The following is a 16343-nucleotide window of genomic DNA, read 5'->3' on the forward strand; positions in this document are numbered from 1 at the left end:
AGAAAAATAGCAAATCATAATGACTTTAGTAGCAATTTTTCTTTCTTGATCACAGACCTTGACCCTTGCATCATATTCTCTTCATACCACTTTTCCTTCAAAGCAAAATGAAGAATTATTTCACTCCCCAAGGATTTCCCTCTCCTCAGTGTACTGGATCCATGGAAATGGTACCCTCAGGGGCAGAAAACCAATCACAGGAAACAAACTCTTGAAGGAAGAACAGCTTATCTTTTTATAGAGGGGCTTTTTTCTGCCCTGATAAACTTTCATCCAGAATGTCATTCTGTTACTGATTCAGTGAGCTAACCAACCAGCTCAGGATGCTATTGTAAGTCCCCATCCTGCAGTCTTTGTTCAGGCAAAACTTGCACTGGAATCTGGGGGATGATACTGAAGTCAATAGGAATTTAACCTACGTAAAGATTGCAGGATCAGGCCCTTTCATAAATACACCTCTACCTCGATATAACGCTGTCCTTGGGAGCCAAAAAATCTTACCGCATTATAGGTGAAACCGCATTATATCGAACTTGCTTTGATCCACCAGAGTGCGCAGCCCCGCCCACTCGGAGCACTGCTTTACTGTGTTATATCCAAATTCATGTTATATTGGGTCGCGTTATATCAAGGTAGAGGTGTAGATGAATTTGTTCCTTGACGGAAGGAAAGTTACTGTGACACAGTGCTTTTGTGAGGATGGGTTAGTAAATGACTGGAGTACCCATGGAAACAACACATGCTATCACACACTACTGGATATTGGTATGAGTTTTAATTAGGGCTGTCAAGTGATTGAAGAAAGTAATTGCATGATTAAAGAATAATAGAATACCATTTATTTAAATATTTTTGGATTTTTTTGACATTTTCAAATATATTGGTTTCAGTTACAATACAGTGCTCACTTGATATTTATTTTTGATAAATATTTGCTGTAAAAAAAGAAATTGTATTTTTCAATTCGCCTCATAGAAGTACTGTAATGCAATCTGTTTATCATGAAAGTTGAACTTACAAATGTAGAATTATAACTGCAAAATAATTATAACTGTACAACAAAAATAACTGCATTCAAAAACAAAACAATGTAAAACTTTGAAGCCTACAAGTCCATTCAGTCCTACTACAGCCTGGGTTGCCAGGCTGGAGCTCCCCAGCTCCTCTTGCCTTTCCCCAGCACTGTTCTACCTCTGGTATCCTGCCCCCAGGCAGCTAGGTCCTTCTCTCTCCACTGCTAAAGAAAGACTGCCCCAGCTCCTGGCCCCCAGCCATTTTATAGGGCCAGCTGTCTCCTAATTGGGCATGGCCCCAGCTGTGGCTGCCTTCCTAATCAGCCTCCCCTATTGGATCCCCAGGGCAGCCCTTTCCCAGGGCTGTTTTAACCTCTTCAGGGCCGGAGCGGGGTGACTGCCCCGCTACACACTGCTATAACATGAAATATATGGCAGAATGCGGGTAAAACAGAGTAGGAGACATACTATTCTCTCCCAAGGAGTTCAGTCAAAATTTAATTAACACATTATTTTTTTTAATGAGCGTCATCAGCATGGAAGCATGTCCTCTGGAATGGTGGCCGAAGCATGAAGGGGCATATGAATGTTTAGCATATCTGGCATGTAAATGCTGGCTACAAAAGTGCCATGCGAACGCCTGTTCTCACTTTCAGGTGACATTGTAAATAAGAAGAGGGCAGCATTATCTCCTGTAAATGTAAACAAACTTGTTTGTCTTAGCAATTGGCTGAATAAGAAGTAGGACTGAGTGGACTTTAGGCGCTTAAGCTTTACATTGTTTTGTTTTTGAGTGTAGTTATGTAACAATCTACATTTGTAAGTTGCATTTTCACAGTAAAGAGATTGCACTACAGTATTTGTATGATGTGAATTTAAAAAAAGGATTTACTTTATCATTTTTACAATACAAATATTTATAATATAAACTGAGCATTGTACACTTTGTATTCTGTTGTAATTTAAATCAATATATTTGAAAATGTAGAACAACTTCCAAAAATATTTAATAAATTTCAATTGTTATTCTATTGTTTATCAGTGTGATTAAAACTGCAGTTAATAGTGATTACATTTTAAAATCATGATTAGTTTTTTTGAGTTAATCGCATGAGTTAACTGCCCTAGTTTTAATCAAACCTCTGAACTTTTTTCACATCAATTGGAAGATCATTGTGCATAATGTGAGTGTTTGGGAGAGGCTTACTTTCATTTTTCAGCATAGATTCTGATTTGCTGAGTCATTCAGAAATTCGACAGTCAAACAAACCATGATAGTGTCTTGGATAATGCAGGATGACTTAACAAGGAGGACAGTGTTCTTTTTACTCTTCTATAAGCTTATGACTGACCGTTGAAAAGTACAACCCTTCTGGTTGGCATCTCCAGTGACCCAGATATATAATGCTCTTAAAATACATGTTTTCTCCTTGGCTTCAGCAGATCCACTACATCTGCTGCTACTAGATAGCACTGCACCATTTAAAAAAAAAAAAGCAAACTCCCAATTTGAAAGGGTTAATCAAATCTGTCAGAAGCTTTCATTTAGGGGAAAAGAGGAATCAAGTACTTAACATTATTAGATTTTTAAGCATGGTCTCGGACTTTCCCTCGTGTGTGTTTGGTTATTAATAGACATCAGGATTTGTGAAGTGTTTTTGAAACTCATCTCAGACTGGTTAATTCAGCTAAAATGTTTCATTTTCTGTCTGACATTTTAAAACTGTTTTTACAATCCATGTGGTGAAAACCACAGCAGCAAAACGGTTTAGGTGATTGGTGTATCCAGCAGACGTGTGTCCAGCAGATACTTTGTGTATCTCTTCTGAAATTAGGTTCCATAAAACCCAGCCTTGCTTTGTAAATTTCTGTAAATAAACAGGCTTTAACTTTGAGGCATAGTTTTGGAAACCTGATTTAAGCAACTAAATAGCACTGTGCTAGAGTGTGTGTTTTCAATGTGTTGAAACCAAATGACTACGGTCAAAGGGCATTATGGCCCTCAGGGGCGGCTCCAGACCCCAGCACACCAAGCGCGTGCTTGGGGCGGCATGCCGCGGGGGGCGCTCTGCCGGTCGCCGGGAGGGCGGCAGGTGGCTCCGGTGGACCTCCCGCAGGCGTGCCTGCGGAGGGTTCGCTGGTCCCGCGGCTCCGGTGGACCTCCCGCAGGCATGCCTGCCGGAGGTCCACCGGAGCCGCGGGACCAGCGACCGGCAGAGCGCCCTGCTTGGGGCGGCGAAATGTCTAGAGCCGCCCCTGATGGCTCTGATTCAGCAAATCACTTAAGTGCATTCTTAACTTTAAGTATGAGTCTAGTCCTACTGTTGTCAATGAGTTAAGCATGCATGTAAGTGATTTGCTGGATCAGAGCCTATATTCTTGTGGGGTTACATTTTTTTTAAATTTCCCTTTAATCATGTTAGCATGTTCAATTTTAAAAATATATACTTCCACAAAGTTGATCATTTTATTATAGTGAAATAAAAATAATAGAGCTTGTTAGAGGAGTCCTTTAGACACTGCCTTCAGATATTTATATTTAAATATCTTTACTGATGATGTAATAGATTAGAAAGATTTAGCCTGTCTGTGCTAGAAAGGGAAACACGAGCATGCTACTTAGTGTAAAGCCCATTTACAGCTATCATAGATGGGCTCGGAATTCTGAACACTCTTGCTGAAGAGATTTTGAGCTGTATGGCAGTAATGTCAGCGTAGTTCTTCAACATTTCTAATGCAGCCCTGTCAAGTACTTGATATTGCAGTAGAAAGTGAAGAATTTAATATATAGTGCACCAGCCAAACGTGGGACTGCTGGGTCCCATTTTTAACAGGCTCTCTCCCATTGAGTTAATTAAGACAATTTGAAATCAAGCAGAAGACCAAACAAAAATAATGGAGTCTTTCACTGTAGGATGGGGTTCTGGGACAAGAACTGCAACGAGCAAGTAAATATAAAGCAATATGTCAGTGACAGTGAGAACTTTGTCCTGGGACTGTCCTGGCTTAGAGCCTCAGTCTTTTGTCAGTTTTGTCCCATGAATCAAAATGGATTAGAGCTTTATTATTTTTTTTTAAGTGGGAAAACCTAAAATAACGCTCTGGTGGCTATTTCACTGCCCTTTCTTAGTACCACGCTTCCATATGCAAATGCTCACTCATAGTGGTTATCTTGTCACCTTTTATAGCAATGAAGATATTCTTGTAATATTCAAACTCCCTCATAGCGTTTAGCAAATGAGCTTCCTAAAGTTCCATGCTACGTATTATCTATTTCAATATTCTGTTTCATACCTATCACATTATATCTTCCAAAAATTAAAACAGTCAAATACAAATAGTTGACCACCAACTAGAGACCATGCTTTCTGCTGACTGTAGGTGCATTCCAGCTGTTTTCTAGTCACTTCAGGTAGACATGTAGGAGAATTAAATATATGAATAACACTCCAGATCCTCAGCTGCATAGTTAAGACCTTATCACTCATTTCTATTCAAGACAGCATCTAATTTGCATGTCATCTTCAAGCTTAAAGTAAACACCTTAGTTTCTAACACCTTTAAAGAAAGTTGTTTTATCAGTGAGACGTGTATATAAAATTGCGGTACTTTTCTCATAGCCTCTTCCAAGAAAATCTGAGCTTGGTTTTGTGTTTTTTGGGTGAGGGCGGGAGGAGAGAAAAGAAGGGTTTGGGTTTTTTTTGTCTCATCAGCAGGCATCTGTTCATCTTATTCCACATATTGTCTTGTTGGAGTGACTGACTGCATAAGAGACTTATAGGGCCACCCGGGGGGGAGGGGTCAAGTGGGGCAATTTGCCTCGGGCCCCACAGAGGCCCACACGAGAGTTTTTCGGGGCCCCTGGAGCGGGGTCCTTCACTCGCTCCGGAGGCCCTGGAAAACTCTCGCGGAGCCCGGGCCCCTGGAGCTTCTTCCGCTCCAGGTCTTTGGTGGTAATTTGGCGGTGGGGGGTCCTTCCACACCGGGACCCGCCGCCGAAGTGCCCCGAAGACCCACAACGGGGGGGGGGTCCTTCCACCCCCGGACCCGCAGTAATTCAGCAGCGGGGACACCCGCCACGGGTTTTTGGGGCACTTCGGCGGCAGGTCCTGGAGCGGAAGGACCCCCCGCCGCCGAATTACTGCCAAAGCAGGGGCCCCACCACCACCGAGGACTCCAGGTCCCCTGAATCCTCTGGGGTTTTTGGCCCTGGAGACCTATATCCAGAATTAGATAATTACTCATAACTGGGGATGGGGGCGTGCTCGGGGAGTAGTGATAGGTAATTTCATTGCAGCTGTCTGTCCCTCTTGTAATTCTGTAAGCCTTATTTTGGGTTATCTCAATGGTCCTTGGCCAGATTTGAAACAGCGTTATGAAGTACCACTGACTTTTTCATCACTCCCATCTTGTTCTGTCCTTGTATTGCTGTGGTAGTCATGCAGTTGACTGTTTGAAGGAGTATGGGGAACACTTGTGTCTTTGGAAAAGCCCTGCACTTGTCTTCACAAAGATGCTTCCTTTCCTTTATAGAAATAATATAAATATTTAAACTCATTAAGAATCAGATTGGAGAATATCAAAAGCTGTTTAGTCTTGCAGACAACCTCAAAACAATATCAGCTTGTGAGAGTCAGAGGGTTCCTCTTAGGTCTTTTGGAAACATTCACCATTTCACCATAATAATGTTTATGGCATAGCTGCTGCCAGGGAAAGGAAAAGGATTTCTTGCATTTAAATGTTAAATTAAATGTTGTTCTTTGTACAGTATTTCCTATGAAATACTGTTAGCAGATTTATGATGACATTGTAATACAAATTATAAACTATAAAGATACAAACCACATCCAATTCCACGTGACTCACTTGTCTCCTGCCTACTGCAAATGATTATTTTAAATTCCTAGAGCCACTTCTTATGGACTTACAGTGGAAATATTCAATGTAATATAATATGTAGAATGTAATCAAATGATTTCACTAGCATTAATTTGGCACAGACTATAACTGTCAGTATTAACTCAACCACTAATGTAGTCATAATGTAATTATATAGTATAGTGGCTTACTAAACACTTTCTGTACAAGATTATTTCCTTAGGGATGAACTTAAAGAAACCTTAGTGGTGCAGAAATAGTACTGTATGCAGTGGGTCCTATCTCTCTCCAATAAATAATATTTTACTTTTATAAGCTTAATTTTTCTGAGTCTTCAGTTAATTTAAAATTTCAGGTGATAAGCTTTATGATGTGACGAAAACTGACAGGTTTTTGGGAAGCCGCTGTATTAGAAAAGAAATTGGTTCCTTTAAGTTAGTTTTAAAATGAGGTTTTCCAGGCTTTGTACCCAGTACTAGTTTCTGTGGCATGGAGTTCTCTCTTGATATTAATGAATGACTGGGAATTGGGTTGATGGCAAGAATGGTTAGTCATGCCATACTCCTTAGGCTAAATTAATGTGTTCCTTGCATCTTGTCATACCGAGCACCAAAATGCATGCTTTAAATTCATAGGCACATATACTGTGAGTGTTCTTGTTGCAAGGCCATATATCAGAATGTCACCCAACTTCTCCAGCCTTGTCAAACAGCCACTATAAAATAATTCCATATACAGAACAGCATGTTGGATGTTTGTGAAGCTGTGGAAAATTAATACTCTTCCACAGAGGTTTTGGTTTTGCACATTTCTGCTTGAGGAAGCTAAAACATTAGTTGGACAGGTTTGATTTTTAGAACAGATTTTGTGGGTTTTGTTTGTTTTTTGGCAGTGTAAGTGAGGCTTTGTAACACTATATTTGACTAGTTTTGTAAATCGTGTGTGTGTTGTAAAGTGTCTTCTGTGTGTCACTGAATGCTGTGTTGCTTTGGTTTAGTGTTTGCTCTGGATGTTATGTGAAAACAGGATGTGACTTGAGGGAAGGCAAAGGTGAAGATTGCTAAACTGCACCAAAAAAAAAAGTGCTAACTGCCACTGTGTTCCTCAGTGGAGCATAGCTGAGAATACCAGATTCAGGACAAACTGCTGAGAAATAGGGCAGACTCACCCCTCATCTGGTGGTTATTCTAAACTTCTGTCTTACTACACTGGTTGACAGCAAGTCAAAAATGCTGTCCCCTTAGGCATTCCAACCCTTGCTTCACCACCCAGCCACTGGACTTTATGATGAGTAGTTATTGAGAACAAATTTAATCAAACAAAAGGTTCTTCTAATCTCAAAAGATCAGCTACATACCCAGGTCAATATATAACTCACATCTTACTCAATCACTGTTGCCAGTCCTTTAGTATCAAGTATCGAAAGGTTTATTTGTAAGAGAAAAGAAAGAGGAGAGAGTTAAAATAGTCGAAGAATTCATATACATACAATCATTACAAAGTTCTTGTATCAGGTTTGTAGCAGTGATGTTACAGACTGCTGGCTTGTAAAGTCTCTGGTGTCTTCCAGAAGATTGGAAGGTCCTCAGTCCTCACTGTGCTCCTTTAGTGTAAATCCATAGTCCAGAGATTAGAACATTGAAGAGGCAAAATGGAGATGTTGGCTCTTCTATACCTTCTCCCATGTGGATGGAATTTTTACTGTCTGAAACAAAGTCCCTGGCTTAGTGTGTGAAAAAGTACAGACACAGATGGAGTGCTGGGTCACATGAGCAAGTCACATGCCATTACCCATATTCTGGCTAAAGCACTCACAGGAAGGCTCACCAGGCAGAGACGAGCTTCTTTTGTGGCCTACTGTGAGAGCTAAGTGGTGTTTAATGGGCCATCAGTTGAATAGTCCATTCACAATGTGCAGTCTGGCTCCAATGTAGATTTTATGTGGTGAGTGTTACTCAGGAATATAGCATATATGTAGGATGCCAGCACTAGAGTGACCATGTGTCTCGTCTTCGACCGGTACACCTGGTCGAAAAGGGACTCTTGCAGCTCCGGTCAGCACTGCTTGCTGGGCTGTTGACTGTCCTGTTGGTGGTACTGTGCAGCAGGGCTGGCAGGCTCCCGGGAATCAGCCAGTATGTCCCCGCTCCATCTCCTATGTGTAGGGGTAGCAAGAGGGCTCTGCATGCTGCTTCTGCCCCAAATGCCATCCCTGCAGGTCCCATTGGCCGGGAGCTGTGGGGGTGACACCTGCTGACAGGGCAGCATGCAGAGCCACCTGGCCCATGCCTCTGTGTAGGAGCTGGAGGGGGAACATGCCACTGCTTCTGAGAGCTGCTTGATGTAAGCGCTGCCCAGAGCCTGCACTCCTAACCCCCTCCCAGGCCCCAACCCCCTGGTCCAGCCTTGAACCCCATCCCGCCCTACGAACCCCTCAGTACCAGCCTGCACCCCAAGCCCCTCATCTCCAGCTCTACCCGAGAACTTGCATCCCAAGCCAAAGCCCTCACAACCCCCTGCACTCCAACCCCCAGCCCAGAGCCCCCTCCTGCACACTGAACCCGTTATTTCTGGCCCCACCCCGGAACCCATACCCCCAGCCCAGAGTCCGTACCTCCTCCCACTCCCCAACCCCCTGCCTCAGCCCAGAGTCCCCTCCCATAGTTTGAACCCCTCGGCTCCACCCCCAAGCCCAGAGTCCCTCCTGCACCCCAACCCCTTCATCCCTGGCCCCACCCCAGAGCCCTCACCCCCTCTTGCATCCCAACCCACTGCCTCAGCCTGGAGCTCCCTCCCTCACTCTGAACTCTCCATTTCTGGCCCCACCCTGGAGCCCTCACCCCCTCCCACACCTCAGTCCCCTGAGCCAGCCTGGTAAGAGTGAATGAGTGAGTGAAGGTGGGGAGAGTGAGCAACAGAGAGGGGGGAATGGAGTGAGAAGGGGCAGGACATGGGTGGGGCCTCAGAGGAGGGGCGGGGCAGGGGGTGGGGCAAGAATGTTCAGTTTTGTGCAAGTAGAATGTTGGCAACCTTAGCCAGTGCATAGCCAATATTTATAACTTCAGATACAAAAATGATTCATGCATATAAACAGGATAATCATATTTATCATATCATAACTTTGCTGTTGACACCTTACAGGATATACTTTGTACAAGATTTGTTGCAATTGTCTAAATGGCAATATCAATTATATAAATGATCATATCTCAATCATACGGCATCACACTAATGTACGGTACTTTTAACTAATAGCAGAAGTCCTAGCTAGATACAGAAATGGAGCCTAGATTCTAAAGTGATGGATGTATTCACAATTTTTAAGAGACAAGATAGTTCTACTCTTTTAGGCTGTGGCTACACTTAGCACTTCAAAGCGCTGCCGCGGTAGCGCTTTGAAGCGCTAAGTGTAGTCAAAGCACCAGCGCTGGGAGAAAGCTCTCCCAGCGCTGTCCGTACTCCACCTCCCTGTGGGGAATAACGGACAGCGCTGGGAGCCGCACGGACAGCGCTGGGAGCCGCGCTCCCAGCGCTGGGGCTTTGACCACACTGGCGCTTTGCAGCGCCGCAATTTGCAGCGCTGGAGAGGGTGTGTTTTCACACCCTGCTGCAGCGCTGCAAATTTGTAAGTGTAGCCAAGCCCTTAGTTAGCAGCACAAGATTAAACTACTACATGGTCACCGTAGGGCCAAATTCTGCCTTTCAGTATGAATTCTTTGACAGTTGTTGCAGAAATTGGAGAGCAGAATAGAGTCCTCTTGGCCAAAACCTTCTCCTCAGAGTATGGTCCCTGTGATTGTGCTGTGTAAGAGGAACAGGAAGTGGGGAGTTTGTGTGGGCTGGGAGTAGATGAGGATTTCTTCTAATTTCCTGGCTGCAAAATGATAGTATGTTCATTGTATTCACTAATATAGTCTCTGAGTTTCTGAGGAACCTGCAGTAATTTCTTTGCCTGTTTTTTCCCTTATTACATAGGGAATGGCTGGTAGACTGGTGAGTCTGTTTGCAAGTCCAGTGCCCTGACTCTTTCCCCATCTCCGTGTGCATTTTGGTGCAGGGAGTGCTTATGGAGCTGTGCCTGCCAACTTAACTGGGGTAGCTGGCTGCTGGAATTGTCCCTTAGCTCTTCACAGAATAGAAAAATAACTTTCTAATCTGTGGCAGGTTTTAAAAAATAATCTCTTTAACAAGACTACCCATAGTATTGCTATTCAATCATTTTGTTGTATAAAAAGAAATTCAAGGGATATTGCAAATGCTGGTCATCCGAAAACATAAATATAGTTGCTCTGCTTTGTAAGTATATGCACACAGACTATCTGCTTATATGTCCCTTCCCTTCCTCATCAATTTAGTGTCTGACCCCCTCACAGGCATTGAGGAATTATTTCCCTATCTCACCAGAACGCTGCAAGGATTATTACCCCAATTTTACTGCTGAGGAATTAAGGCACAGAGTATCTGATCCACAGCCCATTAACTCCCATTGATTTCAGTAGGTGGTGGATTAGACCTAAAGAGGTTATTACTTGCCCAAAGTCATGCAGTAAGTGTGGCAGAGCTGGAGCTAAAATCCTGAGTCCTAGTCTAGTGCCTTAATCTCACACACCACCATCCTTCCTCTTGCCTTTCTGCTATTCTTGCCTGCATTTTTCTATCCCAGCTCACTATAGAGTAAGATTCTAGTACATTTCACTATCCTGCATCTCACAAGGATAAAGCCATCTAGAAATGTGGATTGGATGATTCACTATCTTCACCTATTATCACTTATTCAATGACATTTTTAAATCATAACCAAAAGAGAGATTAGATATTTTTGCTGATGACTCAGATTTTATAGTTGTACAAAGATGGGTCAACATTATTCTCCTCATTTTACATTTGGAGAAGCCGTAGCACTGAGTCATTAAGTCACTGACTGACTGAATTACAATCTTCTGTTAATGTCATAAACAGGACACCTGGATTCAGTTCCTAACTCCTTTATAGCAACTAGATAATGCTGCTTTTCTTATGAATTAACTTATGCTGTTTAAAAGTTGTCAATAGGAAGTGGCAACTATCCAGTTGCTGCTGACACTAACTGACAAGCAGCATTTTTTCTGCGGCTTCATAAAATTAAGTTGCACCATAGCTAGTCACTGTACCTTTAGCTGTTTTGTCACTTTAGATGCCACTGGAAACTTGAGCACTCATTAGCATTATGTGAGACTTTAACAAAATCTTTCTGCCAGTTCAGTTACTTCACTGACAGTAGTGTTAATGACTTAAAATATTCAGTAATGTAACGAGACAATGTTAGCTGAAATTGAAAATGCTGCACTTGCATTCCCGGGTGTTGTGCAAAGCCTTGTTTCAGCAGATATTGAGCTTAAGGCAGAGAAGCATTTTAATCCTTTGTGAATGGTGAATGGTGAGAACTGTATTAACCCATGAAATAAGTGAGAAAAAACCCCAGGGAACAGGTAGAAGTATCTTGTAAAGGACGAAGGATGGTGCTTTTAAATACCTATTAATTTAATAAAGCACCCATATGTTTTGAACTGAAATGGGAAGCCTTGTAAAACTTAACATTCTAGTACATAAAACATTTTCACTGTTTGATTGCTTTCAATTTATTCATTGCACAAGTCCCTGCCTCCTTTTATAACAACACTGCACTGCTTTATATATCACTGTGATGTGATGTGAGGCAAGAACTTTTCTTAATTAGTTGTGAAGACCCTGTTAACATATAGTACCTGTAAAATGGAATTACTGTGGGAAATGTCATCTTGTCTGAATTTCTCCTTAAAAAATTGTTTACTCTGTCTCTATTTTTATATATAATAGTTATTAAAATATGCATTGTACAGTTGGGATGTAGAACAGTTATGTGACTTCAGTTTCTCTTGTTACTAAAGTGAATGCTTAGAACTAGGGTCGACCCTAGCTATTCTGGGGCCATATGCAGCCCCCCTGTGGGGTGTGTGTGTGGGGCCCCAGGCCTCTGCGGGGGGGAGGGTGGGCTGTCTTGGGGGGCGGGAAGGAACCACCCCCCTGCACACTCTGGCAGCACAGCTGGGGCCGGGTTGCTGCACTTCCCACCGCTGGTGAGTGCAGGCCCGGCCCTCCTGCAGTCCTCAGGGGAGTGGGGGTGGGGGCTTTGGAGAAGGGGTGGAGTGGGGGTGGGAAGAGGCGGGACAGGGGCTAGAGCAGCACGCAGCTGCGCAGGGCACCAGAAAATTTGGTGCCCCAAATTTTCTGGTGACCTACGCAGCTGCGTATTTTGTGTATGGGTAGGGACGGCCCTGTCCCCACTAAATTTAAAGCTAATTTTAGTGCTCATAGAGGTGCCAGACTGCCAGCCTTAGATACTGAAATTCTCCTTTAAGACATAGAAATTAGTGGTGGCAATGCAAGCCTCCCTATACCACCCTCCCAGCATGCCTCAGCGCTAATCTAAAGAGACTATGCATCAGGGTGAGAGGGAAGTTCTATTAATGAAACTGCAAACAGTACCAGTTGTGATGGTGGACTTTAGGTTATGGACTGAGACCACCGACTCGTCGTGTATTGGCCTCTGAACTGTGTGCAGTAATGACTCTTGGCTACTACAGGTTTTGAATCCGGCTTAGATGTGAAAATATTTGTAGTCCTTACTGGTCCCTTGGTTTGGGGGAGGACGGAATTTCCCTTCCCCACACTGACCCCATAAAGCCCAAGTATGACTTCACAAAAGTAGAGAGAATGTCATTTGCTGTGATTAATGCCAGTGAAATCAGTGGTGTGACTCCTTTCATAAACAGGGCCTCAGGACTGGGATCCCAGTTGTTATGGGCAGCCCTAGGGCAAGGTAACTATATTGAATAAGTATAAAACAATAATATGTATAAAAATTAAATTGGGGAAGATAACTTGTTTTCTTATTGTTCATTTTAGTATCTTTATTATCAGAAATAATGGACTTATGCATATTTCCATAGATTTCTCCACACTGTGGCTCTTCTTCCAATGTGAATGGTGTGCCTGAACTATTCCATTGCATAAGTCCTGAAGGTAAGCACTTAAACCATTGTCTGCTACTAACCTTCACAAAATCTTTGTTCACCTTTAAGTGACTTTGTTAGCTCGGTGATACTAGACAACTGCTAGCAATCCATCAGATTTTAATCTTAGATCCTTGACATACCTTACTAGGTACTGAATGTTCGATAAACCGTTACTGCACTTGCTATATCAAGTCTGTACAGTGAGAGAGATGAATTCGATTCTAAATAATATTGCCCCTTTACCAAATGATAGCAGATTTTTAGACCTTACCGGTCAGTTTCCCATTGGAAGACAAATCACTGTCAGGCTATTATCAGTGTTTTATTTACAGAATGTACCTACACCTTCTTTCCTTTAACAAAATGACACAAGATGCACAGACAAATCCCTCTTTCAGAACCGTGAGCTGAAGCCACCCACCACTGTCCTCCTACAAAGAGGCAGCTGTCTTGAGCCTATTTCTCTTCTGAGTTCCCCTGGAATCTCACTGCTCAAAACATTATTGACTCAACTCCCTGGAATTTACACCTGGGAAACCCTCTAACCCAAAGCTAGGTCACATGGTCTTGCAATATGGCCTGGCCATTTACCCTTCTTTTATGCTGTTGTAATGCAACCAACACACAGGAATTTCGGAAAAGGTTTCACTGTCCAAAACATGCTCTAATCCACACAATCCCATTAATGACTGCCTGGATGCAGAGAGAGTTTCATCCTGAGTGCTTATCTCAACAACTCATAACGTGCATGCCATAGCAATATCTTCATTAATACACTCCTCTTATAACTTGATTTAATATGTTACAAGCAGCAGCTCTGGTCTAAAATTTTTCTTTATGTATTGATTTCAAGACTGAGGCCCCTTTTACAAGAAGATTTCTTTGTTTCTAAAGATCTGACCTGAGGTATTCAGACTGCCAGCATTCAAGGTTTTTCACCCAGTCCATCTTTATAGCATTATACTAGTCCATATTTATAATCATCTCCTTGCTCCCAAGCAACATTCTCCCCAGCTGCAGCTTCACCATGTCATTCTGGAAAAAGCTGTAGGATGCAAAATGAATAAAAACCCCTGCTCTTCAGTCAAATCCCAGTGGGCACTTTAGAGTGATACAGTCAGCCCATTCATGGAAATTATGAACATTGTGTCTATGGTGACCCCGCAAAAGTAAGGTGTTTGCGGTTGGATTGGAACTGTAGTCTTCCTCTTGGTAGCCCATTTTGCTGCAAGTGGAGTCATCAGACCAGCCAGCCCCCCTATTCTAAACTTAACTTTTCAGTTCTGTAGGAGATCATCTTATGGATAAATCTCTGTGACCATTGTGGAAACTTTGTTAATCTTTTTGTTTTTCATTACCAAATAAGTAATCTGTTGAGAATAGGGAGGCTAGTAAAGCATTTGTGATCTTGTTCCTACAAAAATACTTGCAAATTGATGTCTCTTAATGTGTGTGAAAGAGTGGTTGTAGTCAGGATGGGAGAGCAAGACAAGAAACTTAATAAAGAACAGGTTTTAAGGCAATGATCTTATTTGTCCCCACTTTACTTGACGTCTATTTCCAATGTAGATAGAAGTGTTGCTATGATCTAAAACTAGTTCTTGTCTCCTTTAATAAAGCGATTAAGTCTTTAAAATGGGATGACACTATTATACTGTCGAATTAACTGGTTTTAAGGAAAGATACAATAAAAAAACCCTTAACATTAGCAGTTATAAAACGTATCTGTAGTTTGGCACTATGACAAGAAATTTGGTACATAGAATTTCAGTGCCAAATTTTCTAGACGACTGGGACCTGACTAGCTCTTTAATTAAACAAATCAAAGACAATGAGATCCATAGGCAATGTTGTCAGTAAAATGTAATGTCTCTTGAATGTTTTTGGTTTAATTTTAATACACAAGCAAAGTGTAATTGCAGTCTTCAATATTTGGTTGGATATGTTGTTGCACCTTAGAGAAGGTCTTGCATAGGTGGTTTAGCCAAGAGACTTGTATGATAGCTGCTGTCTGTGCTAAGCAAGAAGGAGTCAAGAGCTGTTACTTTTTTATGGTATAAGAAGGGCCTCAAACAACATAAAATATGTTTAATTTAGTCATCTGAAATTTTCCTCATTAGTTAAATGCATAAATAACTGTCTTTTTTTCATTACCAAATGTTTACTGTTTTTCATGAATTTGTAATTCCGTTCCTTTTTTCCTTTTTTTTTTTTGTGCTCAAGGAAAACACCAAAGAAAAATAAAATTTAAAAAGAAGGCCCTCCTAATAAAAAGCTAAATGTGTCAGGACATAGCTGGAGTTAAACATTTAACTAGAATTTCTGTCACCTTTGGGATTTGTCAACATAGAAATGACAATAATATATCAATGTTTTTCTTATATGTTAACAAGGACAAGAAGGTCACACAGCTCTGATTAAGCTTTAACCATTCTTGTTGCTGTTTTGAAATAAAAACAAAGAGACAAATTGTACTGAACATAGTTTATTTTTACATTCCTATTTTGTATCTAGGAATATCTACACTGTACTCTTGAACTCTGTGGGGATATGCCATATTGCTGATGTCTCTCTCCACCTTACATTATTGTCCTTGCTTTTTGTGCAGGTGTGAATGGAAACAAGTGCTCAGGGTCATCCACTGTTCTTGAGAAATACAGAGTGGGAAAGGTGATTGGTGATGGCAATTTTGCTGTAGTAAAGGAGTGCATAGAACGGTAAGCAGAATCCAGTGTGTATGTCTGAGACAGTGTGTGTATATACAGTATGTAGAAAATATACACACAGGTATACATAGTATAAATGTATGTCTATCAATAGTATGTATGACAAAACAAAACAAAATAAAAAAAGTCATGATAGTGCAATAATGAGAAATAAATATGGCTTATTTTTCTTCGAGTGATTGCTCATGTCCATTCAATTTAGGTGTGTGCGCTCACCACATGCACCGGCGCCAGAAGTTTTTTCCCTCAGCAGTATCCATAGGGGACCAGCTCTGGCACCCCGTGGAGTGGTGTGCGTATGCTGCGGCATATAGGGCATCGCCGGCCCCCTCCACTCTCAGTTCCTTCTTGCCACCAATGACTGTGCATGGAACTTATGCTTCTTCAGCTAGAACTGTTGCTTTTCGTTCCTTTGAACTCATTTGCCTCTTGCAAATATTACTGCGTATATTTTCCCTCTAAGTTAGTTCAACCTATTTGTTAAGTTAGAGATTTAGTAGGTCCCTAAAGGGACTTCACCTTAGGAGGGGCATGCCCCAGTCCCCAGGCTTTAAACCCCGTGATCACTGTAAAAGGCCCATGCCCATTAGCAATCCACATAATAGTTGTTTATGGTGCTTGGGTGAAGGTCACGTTAGTGATAAGTGCAAAATCTGCAAGTCCTTCAAGCCCAGGACAAAGAAAGAGCGTGA

At 42.0% G+C, this 16343-nt stretch overlaps 1 protein-coding gene across 7 annotated transcripts in view; it reads left to right on the forward strand.

Annotated features, from left to right (window-relative positions):
• Nucleotides 1–16343, forward strand: part of DCLK2 (doublecortin like kinase 2) — a 137726-nt gene that overhangs the window by 75932 nt on the left and 45451 nt on the right. For all 7 annotated transcript variants that reach the window (XM_045019586.1, XM_045019588.1, XM_045019589.1 and 4 more), the window contains 2 exons: nucleotides 12860–12932; nucleotides 15534–15642. In XM_045019586.1, coding sequence (XP_044875521.1) covers nucleotides 12860–12932; nucleotides 15534–15642 — 182 coding nt within the window. The remainder of the gene's footprint in view (nucleotides 1–12859; nucleotides 12933–15533; nucleotides 15643–16343) is intronic.

Source organism: Mauremys mutica, chromosome 5 (assembly GCF_020497125.1).
Source record: "Mauremys mutica isolate MM-2020 ecotype Southern chromosome 5, ASM2049712v1, whole genome shotgun sequence".
NCBI classification, from domain to species: Eukaryota; Metazoa; Chordata; order Testudines; family Geoemydidae; genus Mauremys; species Mauremys mutica.